Source organism: Notamacropus eugenii, chromosome 7 (genome assembly GCF_028372415.1).
Source record: "Notamacropus eugenii isolate mMacEug1 chromosome 7, mMacEug1.pri_v2, whole genome shotgun sequence".
In the NCBI taxonomy this organism is placed as follows: Eukaryota; Metazoa; Chordata; class Mammalia; order Diprotodontia; family Macropodidae; genus Notamacropus; species Notamacropus eugenii.
Genome location: NC_092878.1, coordinates 164,773,473 through 164,790,678, shown reverse-complemented (window position 1 = coordinate 164,790,678; position 17,206 = coordinate 164,773,473). Strand labels below are relative to the sequence as shown.

General features: G+C 40.3%; 1 protein-coding gene across 5 annotated transcripts in view; it reads right to left on the bottom strand.

Moving 5' to 3' along the window:
• FABP2 (fatty acid binding protein 2) overlaps positions 1-17,206 on the bottom strand; it is a 29,129-nt gene that overhangs the window by 4,750 nt on the left and 7,173 nt on the right. For 2 of the 5 annotated variants that reach the window (XM_072625356.1, XM_072625351.1), the window contains exon 2: positions 693-834. In XM_072625356.1, coding sequence (XP_072481457.1) covers positions 693-759 — 67 coding nt within the window. In that variant the 5' untranslated portion in view covers positions 760-834. Of the gene's footprint in view, positions 1-692; positions 3,155-3,206; positions 3,257-9,601; positions 9,664-17,206 lie in introns of those variants that run through there. The other 3 variants (XM_072625354.1, XM_072625353.1, XM_072625355.1) reach the window with 3 other exon arrangements.

Below are 17,206 nucleotides of genomic sequence, written 5' to 3'. Positions count from 1 at the left end.
CTTCTGAGGTGTCCCCACCTCACCCCAATGAATTCTTTTTGTCTCAAGTGAGAATAATTCCTAGTAATAGTTCTGCCCTGGTGAGTCTCTCTTCCCTTTTTACCAACAAAGAAGAGCCATCAAAACCAGAGATTTGTGGAGAGAGCTAGAAATCCAATCAGAGAGAAACTAGATAAGAATTTTCTCTTTTGACCTCAGTTTCCTCTTCTGTAACTTGAGTATGATGGATGAAATGATCCCTAAGATCCCTTTCAGTTTTAAATTAATGATTCCTTCCTTCTTTCCTTCCTTCCTTCTTTCCCTCCTCCCTCCCTTCCTCTCCCCCCTATTTCTTTCTAATAATATTCTTGTCTCCTTCCAGTGGTTACCAGGATCACTCACACCTAAAAGAACTAACGAGCTTATGGAGTTTAGCAAATTATTGGCGCCTTCTTGAAGTCAGGAAGGGTTGGGGTAAGCAGGATCCCTGAAAATCAGCAACTAGCCAGCAAAATCTACCCTCCTGAACAAATCAGGAGGAAATTATAAAGATCAAAGCTTGATGTCACCATTGGATGACCTGGAAGCAAACAATGGAAAAAAAAAAACCCAGTAGAACATGATTAGCATGAACAGATCACCATAAAGTATTTCAACAGTCATCTGATCTCCTGGGTCAGGAAAGTATTTGCTGCTAAAAAACAAAGTCTTACCCATTTTTTCCATGAACTTGTCATAGTTCTCACTGCGGTCCACCTTCCAAGTTCCATTAAATGCCATGTTTGTAAGTGTTCTTTCCCTCCTTGGTCAGTGATTCAAGACTGGGTTTTGAGGAGCATTTATTCTTCTGCTTATCTAGGAACCAATTTGCACAATGATGTGGCTGCCCAAAGTCCAAGATTTCACCGAGCTACATCACGACTAAGCTTTGGGGCAGTGCCTTCTTCTAACACCTCCTTCCCCAAAATGGTCTCTGGAGACATCACTCATTTGCAACACAGGAGAATGTATGTCTCTGATAGAAAACCAGAATCTAAAGGGCCAATTACTTTAAGAATTATCACCTGTTTGGAGAACATACTATAAGTGTATGTATGTGTGTGGTATATGTGTGTATGTGTGTGTGTGTGTGTGAGATCTGATGTCTAAATCCTCTTTTCCTTTTCCACAGCCTCCATTTCTAAATGAGGACAGCATAATCTTTCTGGTTTCCTGGGACAGATGCTTTGAGATTTGGGAGATACTTTAGGAGAAACTCCAGTGTTTCATCATTGAACTTGGAGCCAAGAAGACCTAGGTTTCAGTCCTGCCTCAAACACTTACTAGCTGTGTCATCCCAAGCAAATGACTTAACGTCTTTGGGCCTCAGCTTCCCCCTCTGTAAAATGAGTGGGTTGGTGTAAGTTTCTCTCATTTCTAATCTGAGCTTCATTGAAGCAAGTGTCTGAAGTGAGAAGCATATTGCCATTTTCAGTCACCACATGTGAAGGTGATGTTGGTGATGGGATCCCTCTTGGAGATGGAGGCTGTCTGGGATGAATATTTCCTCGTTGAACTTGTGAGAAGCTGAGGTCAAGCAAGGTTAGACCCAAAGGAGTAACTTGAAGGGGGTCCTTGGCCTGATACTGAATCACATCTACTGTGATGGAGGGAGGCTCATGCTTCCAGCTAGGCTTGGAGCCCCCGAGAGGCATTGTTCTTTATGACACCCTCTGGTGCCCTATGCCTCACTGGCAGGCTCCTAGGGGATGGTCACCCATGGTAATGGAAAGAACAGGTGCTTGGAGTCAGAGAGCCTGGGTTCAGATCTGACCTCTGACATTTACTGCCTTTGTAACCATAGAAATGTGTTTCCAGTGGTGCTATGTGACACTGGGCCAGAGCTCACAGTGATGTCTCCAAATAAAATTCTGACCAGGGGGAGAAAACACTCTTGTAAGACTCAGGTTCCTCATGTGTAATACAAGGGAGTTGGACAAGGTGGTCCTTACAGTTCAGAATCTATGTTCCTATGGCCTTAGGTCAATTACTCTCTGAGTCTGATTTTCTTCTTCTGCAAAACAAGGGGGTTGGACTAAATAAGCCTTGAGGTTCTTTCCAGTCCTGAAGAGGAAGATCCTTTTTGCATCACAAAATGGTGTCTTGTATAAAAGGGATATTTTTCTGCCTCCAGCTGTGGCCAACCAAAGTTAGACCCATTGTATGTACAAATTTTACAGTATAAATCAGGTGAACTTGGAAAGAAACCTGCCATTGGTCTTCCTACTCTCTCTGTCCCTCCCTATGGCAATTAACTTGTAAAACAGGATTTTATTATCAGAGAATTGTACAATCAGCAGTGAGGCAAAAGGCAAAGATCCTTGTATTTACTAAATAAAAAGTCATTTACTTTCATGTTTTTCTACTGGCTGGTGACCAGGGCTTAATTATGCCAACATGCCACTTGGCCAAAGGTTTGAGAGGTGACATAGACCTGTGGCATCCATGCACTCTGTCTTATCCTCTAGGGAAGGACAACAGGGGCAGGTCACCCATGAGCCAGTGGAGGCCAGGTTTTGGGACTGGGTTTCAAAAGATAGTGAACGATTCATATTTTGGGGAAGCTTTGTTAATTTGAGGTGTTTGCGTCAAATGTCTTTAATCTCCTTCTTTCAAGCTTGCTTCTATACCTGCATGGGTTTGTGATTTCAACAATCTAGACATGCCAATACAAACATTGTCCTGGTGCATTTTGCATTCCATCCCATGATCTTTCTCATCCCCTATGATTCTTTCCGTGTCTTTTCATAAATATTCCACGGAGGCAGTGATCTTGGCATCAGAAGCAAACTAGAAATAGATATGGACACCAATCCTTAGTAACCATAGGACATATCCTTAATCTCTCTGAAAGATTGCTTAATTGGCAAAGGAGGGATCCTGAGATCATAGATGTAGAACTTCCAGAGCCCCAGAGGTTGAGTCCAACCACTTTAGTCTACAGGTGAACATCAGAAAATTTAAGTGACTTACCCAGAGTCATAGAGCTACGCAGTATCTAAAGTGGGATTTGTACCTATGTCTTGCAGACTTCAAGCCCAGGGCTCTACTCATTATACCATATAGTTTCATATTCTAAACATCAACTTAGAAGTCCCATTTGCATAAAGAATGATTGAGTCAAACAGCAAATCATAGAAACAATCAATAACTTCATCCAAGACAATGACAATAATGAAACAACATACCAAACTTCTGGGATGCAGCCAGAGCAGTTCTTAAGGGAAATTTTATATCTCTACATGTTTACATGAATAAAATAGAGAAAGAGCAGATCAATGAACTGGACATTCAACTAAAAAGCTAGAAAAAGAATAAATTAAAAATTCCCAATTAGATACCAAATTAGAAATTTTGAAAATCAAGGGAGAGATTAATACATTTGAAATAAAGAAATTATTGAACTGTTAATAAAATAAGAACTGGTTTTATGAAAAAAAAAACAATGAAATACATAAGCCTTTGGTTAATTTGATTTTAAAAAAGAAGAAAACCAAATTATGAGTATCAAAAATGAAAAGGGTGAATTTGCCACCAATGAAGAGGAAATTTAAGCAATAATTAGGAGCTATTTCACCTAACTATATACCAATAAATCTGACAATCTAAGTGAAATGAATGAATACTTACAAAAATATAAATTGTTCATATTAATAGAAGAGAAAACAAAATATTTAAATAGTCTCATTTCAAAAAAAGAAATTGAAAAAGCCATCAATGAATTCCCTGAGAAAAAATCACCAGGGCTGGAGGAATTTACAAGTGAATTCTACCAAACATTTAAAGAACAATTAATTCCAATGCTATATAAAGTATTTCAAAAACAGGCAAAGAGTCCTACCAAATTCTTTTTTTTTTTTGATACAAATACGGTGCTAATACCTAAACCAGGAAGAACCAAAACAGAGGAAGAAAATTATAGAGAAAGAAAAATATATTGAATATTGATGCAAAAATTTAACTAAAATATTAGCAAAGAGATTACAATAGCTTATCACAAGGATAATACACTAGAACCAGGTGGGACTTATACTAGGAATGTAGCACTGGGTCGATATTAGGAAAACTATCAGCATAATTAGCATATTAATAGTAAAATTATCAGAAATAATATGATTATCTCAATAGATTCAGAAAAAGCTTTTGACAAAATACAGCCCCCATTCTTATTAAAAACACTAGAGGACATAGGAATAAAATTATAAGTAGCATCTATCTAAAACCATCAGCAAACATTATATGTAATGGGGATAAACTAGAAGCATTACTAATAAGACCAGGGGTGAAACAAGGATGTCCATTATCACCACTGTTATTCAATATTGTACTAGAAATTTTAGCTTTAGCAATAAGAAAAAAAAAGAAATTGAAGGATTTAGAATAGGCAATGAAGAAACAAAGCTATCATTCTTTGCAGATAAAATGATGATATACTTAGAGAATCGTAGAGGACCACATTAAAAAAACTACTTGAAATATTTAACAACTTTAGCAAAGTTTCAGGATACAAAATAAACCCACGTAAATCATTGGCTTTTCTATATGTTACTAACAAAGTCCAACAGTAAGAATAGAGAAATTCCATTTCATGTCACTGTAGAAAATGTAAAATATTTGGGAGTCTACTTGCCAAGATATATCATGGAACTATATGAACACAATTACAAAACACTTTTCCGATAAATAAAGTTGAATCTAAATAATTGTAAAAATATCAATTGCTCATGGGTAGGCCAAGCTAATATAATAAAAATGACAAATCTACCTAAATTAATTTACATATTCAGTGCCATACCAATCAAACTTCCAAAAATTATTTTATAGAGATAGAAAAAATTATAACAAAATTCATCTGGAAAAACAAAAGTTCCAGATATCAAAGGAATTAATGAAAAGAAATGAAAGGGAACATGGCCTAGCAGTCTGAGATCTAAAATTGTATTATAATGCAGAAATCATCAACACTATTTGGTACTGGGTAAGAAATGGAGTGGTGGATGAGTGGAATAAGTTAGGTACACAAGTACTTACGGGACTACAGTACTGACTACAGTACTATATTGACTACAATATAGTAGTAATGACTACAGTAACATATTTTTTTTGATAAATCCAAAGACTCCAGCTTCTGGGATAAGAAGACACTATCTGAAAAAAACTGCTGGGAAAACTGGAAAATAATATGGCAGAAACTATGGAAAAGCCTAACATCTTACACTATATACTGAGATAAGGTCCAAATGGGTAAAGACTTCAACGTAAAGGGTGATGCCATGTGCAAATTAGGAGAGTAAGAAATAGTTTACCTGTCAGATCTATTGAGAAGGGAAGAGTTACAACCAAATGGGACAGGAAATGTTATGAAATGCAAAATGGATAATTTTCATTACATTAAATTAAAAATTCTTTTTGCACAAATAAAGCTAATTGCGACCAAGATTAGAAGGGAAGCAGAAAGTTGGGAAACAATTTTTACAGTCAGTGTCTCTGATAAAGGCCTCATTTCTCAAATATACAAAGACCTGAGTCAAATTTATAAGAATACAAGCCACTTCCCAAATAATAAAAAGTCAAGGGATATGAAAAGGCAGTTTTCAGATGAAAAAATTAGAGAAATCTCTACTCATGAAAAAATACTCTAAATCACCTGATTAGAGAACTGAAAACTAAAATAACTGTGATGTACCACATCACACCTATCAAATTGGCTAACACAACAAAACAGGAAAATGATATATGTTGGAGAAGATGTGGGAAAACTGGAACACTAATGCATTGTTGGTAGAGTTGGGAACTGATCCAATCGTTCTTGAGAGCAATTTGGAACTACGCCCAAATAGCAACCAAATTGTGCATATCCTTTGATTCTGCAATACCACTACTAGCTCTGTGTTCCAAAGAGATCATAAAGAAACAAAAGGACTCACAAATACAAAAATATTTACAGCAGCTCTCTTTGTAGTGGCAAGAATTGGAAATTGAGGGGCTGCCCATCCATTGGGCAATGGCTGAACAAGTTGTGGTATATGAATGTAACGGAATTATAAGAATTGAAGAGTGAGTAGATATCCAAAAAAATCTGGAAAGACTTACATGAACTGGTGCTGAATAAAGTGAACAGGACCAGAAGAACACTGTACAAAGTAACAGCAACATTGTGCGATGACCAACTTTAATAGACTTAGCCCTTCTCAGCAATACAATGATCCAAGACAATACCAAAAGACTCATGATGGAAAATACTATCCACATCCAGAGAAAGAACTGTGGAGTCTGACTGAAGACTGAAGCAGACTATTCTCTCTCTCTCTCTCTCTCTCTCTCTCTCTCTGTCTGTCTCTCTCTCTCCATCTCTCTCTTTTTTGTTTTTTTTTTCTTTCTTGTGGTTTTTCCCTTTTCTTCTGATTCTTTTTTCACAACTGGGCTCAAATCCTACCTCAGATACTTAAAAGCTGTGTGACCTTGGGCAAATCACTTCTGTCAACCTCAGTTTCTTCCTTGGTAAAGTGAGGGGGTCTGATTTGATGACTTCTAAGGTGCCTTTCAGCTCTAAACCTATGACCCCTTCCCATTTTACAGATTTGGAAACTGAGTCTTAGTGACTCAGGTCATACAATTAGTAACTTTCAAAAAGAGGATCCAAACTCAGGTCCCCCGACTTCAATTTCAGTACTCTATCCACCCTACCAAGCAGCTGATGATGTCTCTAATGCATGCCTCACATGAGAAGTACTAAAGTATTTTGCAGCCTTGGAAAGCTGTGCAAAATGTTGCCTATGACTGAAGAATGGTTCTATCCAACATGGTGAAGGGCTTCCTCTAGGTGTTTTATTTTTGGACATCAGAACAACCCCTCAGCTTTGTAGGAGTCAGTGAAGGGAAAGAGCTGGATTTGGAATCTCTAAGGACCTGGGTTGGAATCTCTCTTTGGCCATTCACTACCTTTGTGTCCTTGGATAAGTCACCATCTCCTGAGGTCTCAGTGCCTCATTTGTGAAACCAGGAGGTTGAACTTGATGGCCCTTTTCCATTCTAGGTCTAGAATCTTATGATCTTTTACTTTTGATGTGTATATAACCAGTATCTCAAACTCATTTGCAGAAAGTTCTCCTCCTTGGTGGAGATTGATAGCTCAGTGCTCTTTGCCAACATAAAGGATGGAGATGGTGAGACTTCAGAAGAAGAAAGATCCTTATTCTCCTGGCTTCCAGCTCCAAGCAAGAAGACACAAGGTTTGAGATTCTCTTTAGGGAGGAGTTCCTGAAGGGGGAGAAAGACTCTGGGAAGAAGTCAATATGTTCATAATATAAAGTCCAAATTCCATGAGAAAATAAATTTTCTTCACCCTCTTTCTATCATTTCCAGATACTTTGAGACAAGCTAAAACTCTTTATTTTATTTTAAACCAAGTTTTTATTTTATTTACATTAATTCTCTCCCTTCTACCTCTCCCTCCTTATTGAGAAAGTTAGAAAACCAAAATTCTATTTGTCTTAGAAATGAGACCTTTATCAGTGAAACTTGAGGCAAAGATTTCCCCCTATTTCCTGCTTCTATTCTAAATTTATCTGCATTGACTTTGTTTATGAAAAACCTTTTTAATTTTATGTAATCCAAACATCCAGTTTGCCTGCTATGAACCTCCCTACTTTTTGCTTGGTCATAAACTCTTCCCTCATTCATAGAACTGATTGGTAATTTCTTCTATGTTCCATTAATTTACTTATGATTTAACTCTTTATGTCTAAAGCATGTACCCATTTTTGAACTTATCTTGGTGTGTAGTTTGAGATGCTGATTTATCTGTAGTTTCTGCCAAACTGCTTTCTAGTTTTCCCAAGTTTTTATAAATGAGTTCTTGACCAGTTCTAATATTAACAAAATAATAATGTCAATAGATAACATTACATATCATATATGTGATACATAATACTATAATAATGATGATGATTGCTATTGATGGAGGCTTCTGGGTATAATGATGTCATCATCAGTACCCCTGCAGAAGACTGATTGGTTCCTTGGAGAAAGTGATGGGCCTGGAGTTAGGAAGATCTGAATTCAAACTGAGCTTCAGGCACTTCCTATTTATATGATTCTGGGCAAGTCACTTACCTTCTGTTTGCCTCAGTATCCTGAACTGTAAAATGGGCATAATAGCACTTTCCTTCCAAGGTCATTGTGAGGGTCAAATGAGATAATATTTGCAAGGTGTTGAACACAGTGCTTGGCACATAGTAGGCATGTCTCCTAGATCCACCGTTCCAATGGCCCAAGCCAGTCATTTTTCTAGAGATCTGTAACTTCAGGCTTTGACTGCTGGAGTGGTCCTACTTACTTCAATGGGGGTTGGCCTCAGCCTGGTCTTTTTAGGCACCTCAAAGTTGCCCTCACCTGGTCCTGATTTCCTTGTTCTTTCTCCTACTGGTAGGTCTCCAGTGGCCTCAAATGGCCTTGATTTCAGGATCCTTCTTTTTACACTGATTTTTTTTCCCTTAGTTCTGTTTCATATCACAATCTTCTTCATTGCTAATAGGTGTTTTTTGCTAATAATAGCTAGCATTTATATAGCCCCTTTTCTGTGCCAGGTGCAGGAAAGACCAGATTGCTGGGGTTAGGGTAGACCTCCTGCCTCACTGACACTGAGCCATTAATAGCTGCTCTTTGAGTCAGGCCATCCAAACAGTTCTATATCCATCAAACTGCATCATCATCACTTCTGTATTTCTGCATATACTTTACAAGAAGAGCTTGAGATTTTCTTCTAAAAAATTTACTAAAAGCTAAGTAAGCTATACTCTTAATACCCTTCTCATTTGTTAGTTTAGTAATCCTGTTGAAAGGGTTGTGAGCTGGCACAGTAGATAGGGTGCCAGGCCTGTAATCGGGAAGACTCATCTTCCTGAGTTCAGATCTGACCTCAGATACTAACAAGCTGAATTGTCTAATCACCCCATCACTGATAGGGGCTACTATTTTACCTACCAAGTTGTGCCAAGGAAATAATGTTCCAAAGATTGCACAGGGATCTCTGGACTACAAGAAATGCCTTGAAGTCATAAAAGGCAACTCAGTATTTTTCTGTATGAGATGGGAGACATCACATGCTCACAGGGTCCTAGGATCAGAGTTGGAAGGGACATCTAGTCCAACCCTCTCATTCTACAGATGAGAAAACAGACCCAGAGCGGTCCAGAGTCACACAGAGCCAAGATCAAATCCAGGTTCTCTGACTCCATCAGGTCTTCTTGTGCAAATGTCAAAATTTGTCTCTCTCTACAAGTAGGGAACAGGGATTGAACTGGTCAGGGCCAGCCATGGAACATTTAATTTGCTATTCATTTTGTGCCTTGTGGATCCCTTCACAGGTCATATCTTTAAGATGTGACTCTAAGCAAGTCCCTTAGCCACGTTTGTCTCAGTTTCCTCATCTGTCAAATGAACTGGAGAAGAAAGACAAGAAAACCAAAGCCCCAAATGGGGTCACTAAGAGTCAGATATGACTGACATGACTGAACAACATGTGCCAGGCACTCTGCTAAGCCCTTGGGGATACAGAAAGAGGCAAAAGATAATCACGGACCTTGAGGAGCTCGAGATGAATTCTGTTCAATTTCAGAAGCAATCACTTTATCCAAGGTACATCTGGGAAACATTAAACATAAAGGAATAGAAGTTTAGGAATTTATTCTGGGGCCATTTTTATCTGAGCTCCATGAAATGTAAAATAAGAAGAAAAAAATAACAGCTCCCATTCATTTAGTGCTTAAGGATTATGCCTAACCACATTTCTTTGGCTCATTTTATGCTCATCCAGAATCCCCTCCAGCAAATCTCCAAAGAGCTTGCCTACAGCTTGTGCTTATGCTTCTGTAGAGGTAAGTATGAGATTCCCAGCTCCCACATGATCAAGTGGCTTGTGCAAGTGGACAGCGGTAGGAAGGAGAATGAAGTGTGGGATCTGAGGAATGTCTAGTAATTTGGTTTGTCTGGAACATAATTTCTGAAGGGTTAGTGCATGAAATAAAGCTAGGTGGGAGCCTATTTAGCCTGAAATGTTGGGCTTCGGATTTGTATCTTATCCTGTAAGGCAATGGAAGAACTAATGAAATCATTAACTCCTTTGCTTCAGAATGCTTTCTTCTGCTTCTTAGCCTATGTTTCAAGTGTGAATATGCCCTTTCTTGTGACCCTGACCTTGTATTTCCTCTGTAGTCCTTTGCTGAAGGAGCCACTCATTCTGTTAGCCGGTTGGTTGATTCTGTTTATAACTACAAGTAAATAGAGTGAAGGGACATGTGATTGGGAGACGAAAGCTTCAGCTGACAGTGCACTATTCAGCCTTGTTAAGAAAGCAACATGATTTGGAGGCAGCTAGGTGGTGCAATGGATAGAGCAAGAGTCAGGAGGACCTGAGTTCAAATCTCACCTCAGACATTTGTCACTCACTAGCTGTGTCACCTTGGGCAAGTCACTTAACCCCAATTGCCTCATTCTGGGTCATCTCTAGTCATCCTGATGAATATCTGGTCACTGGATTCAGATGGCTCTGGAGGAGAAGTGAGGCTGGTGACCTGCATAGATCTCCCTCATTCAAAACAAAGTCAAATGCATGTCATGTCATCATTTCTCTGATGGCATGGTCTTCTTGGGCAACGAAGGATGAACACACATGATCAATCACACATAGTTACAAAGTACCCCATGAGGTAGAGGATTTAGAACAATCCTCCTACTTGTTCATTAGCCCTCTTTGCTATCAGGGTTTTCTGCTGCTTTCTCACATGAAAACCCAACCTGCCCACTTGATACTGATAATCTCACGCCAGCCACCATGGAAACATGTTGACCTATTTTGTAATTGCCAGAGACTTGCAGATTCAGCTTGGAAGCAGATAACTTGGAGACTTTGTGGCAATGTTCAGAGCTGGCTCCAGAAAGGTGCAGTATTTGCTTGTTGAAGAGATAATTCTGTCTTACAAATGGTGACCTTTGAAAGACAGATCAAGTTCCTGAGTTGAATGTGTCATTTGCACAATGACATTTGCACCCAGTAGCCCGCTTTCCTTTACAGCAGAGCACTACCATCCCTCTATTAGAAAAAGGACCTAGGGACATTGGCTCAATGGAATTAATAGTTTCTCTAACAACCTGGACTAGAAGTAGATTGATTATTTACATACAGGGTTGAACAGAATGGTCAACCTTTTGGGACTTTGTATCTTATTGATTGGGAAGAAAATAGATATCTCAGATGCTTGTGGGTTTGTCCTCCCCATTTTGGCTGGCTTATAAAAGGAGGCCAGTTACTGAGTCTAACGCTTGTGCCCTTAGCGCAAAGATCCTGAGAGGTCAGCTGAGATGAATCGCATAGCCTTCCCTTGTCTATCAGGAGTCACTAAAGATGGTCTTGGAGAAATCCACATGGGATTTGCATATTGCCTTTAGCTGTGAGATCTGAGAAGAGAGGTTCTGGGATTCAAGTTCTGGGATTCAACTTTCTAGGGATAGAAGCAAAGCGGATCTAGAGAGAAGTAGTGCCTACCTCTCGGAGAGGAAGGACAGTCCCGTAACCTGGCATTCTACTAACATGGACAGCCCACATTTTGGAAGACTTCTGACAACTGAGACAAGATTTTTGAAAAACAGGGATGAGGAAGGTATGCAGTTCAGGGATGCAAGATGACTTTCACATTGTGTGTTGCACACCAAGCAGTTTGCTGTGAATGGGGTTTAGGGCATGTGAAGGAGAGTTGAATGGAGGCAACATGGTAGAGCTCTGGATTGGGAATCAGAAAATCGGATTTCAAATTCTGACTCTGCCCTTTACTACTTGGGCAACCCTGGTGAAGTTGGGTAACCACTTTTCAGTGACTTTTATTAGGTCTTGGGTAAAATGAGGGAATTGGGCTGAATGACCTCAGAGGTCCTTTCCAGTACTAAATCTTTGAGCCCACAATCCCTTGACATGAGTCTGGACAGGCATGTAGGGGGATATAGCTTGTAGAGGGTCTCAAATGTCAGGTGGAGAAGACTCTTTTAGCCTGGTTTACAGTATCAAAAGTAAATTATTAGCAAGCTGAATTGCCTAATCACCCCATCGCTGATAGGGGCTACTATTTTACCTACCAAGTTGTGCCAAGGAAATAATGTTCCAAAGATTGCACAGGGATCTCTGGACTACAAGAAATGCCTTGAAGTCATAAAAGGCAACTCAGTATTTTTCTGTTTGACGTGGGAGACACCACAGGCTCACAGGGTCCTAGGATCAGAGCTGGAAGGGTCATCTAGTCCAACCCTCTCATTCTACAGAGAAGGAAACAGGCCCAGATAGGTCCAGCATCCCACAGAGCCAAGATCAAATCCAGATTCTCTGACTCCATCATGTCTTCTTGTGCAAATATCAAAATTAGTCTCTCTCTGCAAGTAGGGAACAGGGATTGCACTGGTGAAAGTCAGCCATGGAACAATTAATCTACTTTTCCTTTTTTCCTGTGTGGATCTCTTTATAGACCATATCTTTAAGATGTGAAAGTAACAGGTTGAGAAATGAGGTCCACTGAGAACTTAGGTGATGATTCTATGCCTCTGTCCATTGGTTCATGGGAGATAATTCTGTTTTAGATGAACAGAGAGACAGTGATGCTCTGAAATTAGATTCGGACTGTCTCCACCTGAGTACTCACGGTCAAGCCATTTCCCCTCTGAGCCTCTTCACCTGTAAAGTAGGTGCAACAATACTTGTACTTAGAAGCATTGTTTGGAAAAATTTCATAAAGTTCTCTATAAATGTGAACTATTGTTAAACACACATGGGCAGGATTCAAGTGGTCCTCCTCCTACCTGTAGGATCTTCTCAGTCTCCTTCAAACACACCCATATCTTCCCAATAAAAACCCCTTACTTTATCTGCCCACCAGAGGCGACTTTGTCTTCTAGATAAAGCATCCCCATATTGTGCGTGGAAGGAAAGAACTTGCATCAGGATAATTCTGGTCTTATCATTCTTTGGTGGCAAGGTCCAAAGGATCTCCTTGGAGCCCTTCTATCATTTAAATACTTGTAGGGCTTTGACTAAACAGATCTCTTGACAAAGGTAAAGGGAAAAGGAGAACAGAAATACACAACAAAACAAAAATGTGGTAGAGTACAGAAGCCAGAAATCCTAGGCCACCCCCAACCCCTTCCAAAGACCAAGCCTTGAGCTTTTTTCTGACTCATGTGGCAGTTGATGTCAACTCTTTGAAATTCACCGTGAGTCTTCTAATGCAAAGTTGTAATGGTGTATCAGAAGAGCTCTGGGAACATTAAGGCCACAGGAAGGCCGCTTCTGGTACAATAAACAATTCTTCATCGTAAATCAGGGTCTTCTGGAGTAAAGAGTCTAAGAGGTCATAAGCCTCTTGCATGCCACTTGTCCCAAGATCTAGATAGATCCTGAGCCTCTCCCTGTAGTTTCACCCACTCGGTATTTCCTGGCCCACCTGCCAAACTACCCTCTCTCTGAGAGCAACATTGGGGGATAATGAAAGCATTGCCCTTTTGGAGATCCCTGTGGAGACCCCCCCCCCCCCTTCTTCCACACTGGCTAAATAAAGCCTCTTAATCACCCTTTTCTAGTGACTCACAATTTCTACCAAATAAATTAAGAGATCCCCTTTCTTCCAGGTAAATCTCCACCATCACAATTATAGAGTTCCAGTTTCACCTCCCTCATGTTATTAGAAAGCAAGATACCTCCCAACAATATCACCCATTATTCCCCCAAGCCCTTTCTGGGAATGGGTTACCCAGACCATGGCAGAAAAAAAGAAGCTTGCTAACTGACAGGGGACTGAGCTATTTCTCCAGGGCTTATGGAGCCCTCTGAAGAAGCAAGGCCTTTGAGGCCACAGCAACTGGGTATCACCATCCAAATATCTAAACTGATATGATTCATTCCCCACCCTCTGTTGACCTTGTAATGATTACACTCTGTTCTTTCAGCATGTTATGTCTGCGATGGGTACTAACCAACCTCACAAATAGCTGTAGGTAGTGGGAAGCATTAGCAAAATTCTTCCATTGATACTGAGCTCAAAAGGAAGACTTTTGATAGTTCTTTTATGGGCTCTCTAGGCCACTTGGCCAAACTCATGGCTGTTTCCCGAAGAGTGGAAGAGATGACCATCTTCTCTGCTCTATGTCTTAAGGTGTCTCACATATGAGCCATGGATGCTGGAGCTCAGCCTCCTGGAGAGATTTGCCAGGATCTCTACCCCCAGGCTGCATCCTACTGCTGTTGAAGTCCTATTGTCTGTGTGTCTCTTGTAGTAGAGAGAGACACTGATTAACCAGGCTAAATGATATTCCTCAGCAGCCAGGTCCCCAGAGCCAGGCTGGGATCCACTGGATCAGTGGAGGGAGGCAAATTTCCAGGGTATGGACTGGAGGTCTCAGTCTCTGGCAGGGTCACCACCTCTTCATGAAGGGCATTGACACCCGAGGAATCCAGATAAGCATGATTGATTTCTTTCTTTCTTTCATTGGTGGAAAAAAAGGGGTTTTTTGTAAATTATTTTATTTTAAACTTAAATACAAAAGAAAAAACAAAGAAAAAAGAAACATTGCCAGGTACACAGCAGACCACAAGAGAGAATTTAGTATAAAACAGTAAATTTCCATTTCAAGAAAACCTATATAGTCAATACTGCACATTGTTTTCAAAGCTGTCCAGTTTTTTTTTACATTTCCTTTTGTTCTCTGCTGTGTGCTTTTTACTTTACTTTTTTTCCTTTTCCTCCTTCCAGCATCCTAAAGGAGTCTATAACCAATCATGGATATATATTATACATAGGTATCTATAAACAAATACATGCATATCTGGGGGAGGAGCCAAGGTGGCGGAGCAGAAAGACACACATACGCTAGCTCTGAACCCACAGCCCATAAAATATCTGTAAAGAAGAACTCCCAACAAATTCTGGAGCGGAATAAGCCACAGAACAATGGAGCGGACGAGATTTCTGTTCCAGAGAGACCTAAAAACCTGACGTGAAAGATCTGTCGAGCACTGGACCAGAGCGGAGCCTAGCCCTGCCATGGCCGCGGCACCAAGAGGAGCAGATCTGAGCAGGCTTTAGGGAAGGAATCTCCAGCAGCTGCTTGGGTTCCTCCACCCACAGGTGACAAGGGTCGGTGAGAGGGTCTCTTTGGCTGGTCGAGAGGGGAGTGGGGTGTCCCCATAACTCAGGCCACCTCAGGAAGCAGCAGCAGGGGCAGTGGACAGGGGCTCCCCAAGCAGGCAGGAGCCTGGATCCATTGTTGAAGGTCTTTGCATAAACCCCCTGAGGGAACTGAGCCCTGTGTGGCAGCCCTGCCCCAACCTGAACTTAATCTCACACTGACTAGCAGACCCACCCTGCCCAAAGCTCTGAGGCTGGGAAGCAGCATAAGAATCTCAGACCCTAAGCGCTGGCTGGGTGGATCTGGAGGCATGGTGGGGGTGGAAAGAAAACTCAGAAGTCAAGTCACTGGCTGGGAAAATGCCCAGAAAAGGGAAATAAAATAAGACCATAGAAGATTACTTTCTTGGTGAACAGATAATTCCTCCCTTCCTTTCTGATGAGGAAGAACAATGCTTACCATCAGGGAAAGACACAGAAGTCAAGGCTTCTGTATCCCACACATCCAAAATAAATATACCATGGGCTCAGGCCATGGAAGAGCTCAAAAAGGATTTTGAAAATCAAGTAAGAGAGGTGGAGGAAAAACTGGGAAGAGAAATGAGAGAGATGCAAGAAAAGCATGAAAAGCAGGTCAACACCTTGCTAAAGGATACCCAAAAAAATGCTGAAGAAAATAACACCTTGAAAAATAGGCTAACTCAATTGGCAAAAGAGGTTCAAAAAGCCAATGAGGAGAACAATGCTTTCAAAAGCAGAATTAGCCAAATGGAAAAGGAGGTTCAAAAGCTCACTGAAGAAAATAGTTCTTTCAAAATGAGAATGGAACAGATGGAAGCTAATGACTTTAAGAGAAACCAAGAAATCACAAAACAAAATCAAAAGGATGAAAAAGTGGAAGATAATGTGAAATATCTCATTGGAAAAACAACTGACCTGGAAAATAGATCCAGGAGAGACAATTTAAAAATTATGGGACTACCTGAAAGCCATGATCAAAAAAAGAGCCTAGACATCATCTTTCATGAAATTATCAAGGAAAATTGCCCTGAGATTCTAGAACCAGAGGGCAAAATAAATATTCAAGGAATCCACAGAACACCGCCTGAAAGAGATTCAAAAAGAGAAACTCCTAGGAACATTGTGGCCAAATTCCAGAGTTCCCTGGTCAAGGAGAAAATATTGCAAGCAGCTAGAAAAAAACAATTCAAGTATTGTGGAAATACAATCAGGAAACACAAGATCTAGCAGCTTCTACATTAAGGAATAGAAGGGCATGGAATATGATATTCCAGAAGTCAAAGGAACTAGGACTAAAACCAAGAATCACCTACCCAGCAAAAGTGAGTATAATACTTCAGGGGGAAAAATGGTCTTTCAATGAAATAGAGGACTTTCAAGCATTCTTGATGAAAAGACCAGAGCTGAAAAGAAAATGTGACTTTCAAACACAAGAATGAAGAGAAGCATGAAAAGGTAAACAGCAAAGAGAAGTCATAAGGGACTTGCTGAAGTTGAACTGTTTAAATTCCTACATGGAAAGACAATATTTGTAACTCTTGAAACTTTTCAGTATCTGGGTAGTGGGTGGGATTACACACACACACATGCGCGCACACACAGAGAGAGAGAGAGCACAGAGTAAATTGAATAGGATGGGATCATATCTTAAAACAAAATGAAATTAAGTGGTGAGAGAGAAATATATTGGGAGGAGAAAGGGAGAAATGGAATGGGGCAAATTATCTCCCATAAAATGGAGCAAGCAAAAGACTTTTTAGTGGAGGGAAACAGAGGGGAGGTGAGAGAAAAACATGAAGTTGACTCTCATCACATTCCACTAAAGGAAGTAATAAAATACACACTCATTTTGGTATGAAAACCTATCTTACAATACAGGAAAGTGGGGGAGAAGGGGGTAAGCAGAGTCAGGGGGAGGATGGAAGGGAGGGCAAGGGTAGGAGGGAGCAATTTGAAGTCAACACTCTTGGGGAGGGACAGGATCAAAAGAGAGAACAGAAGCA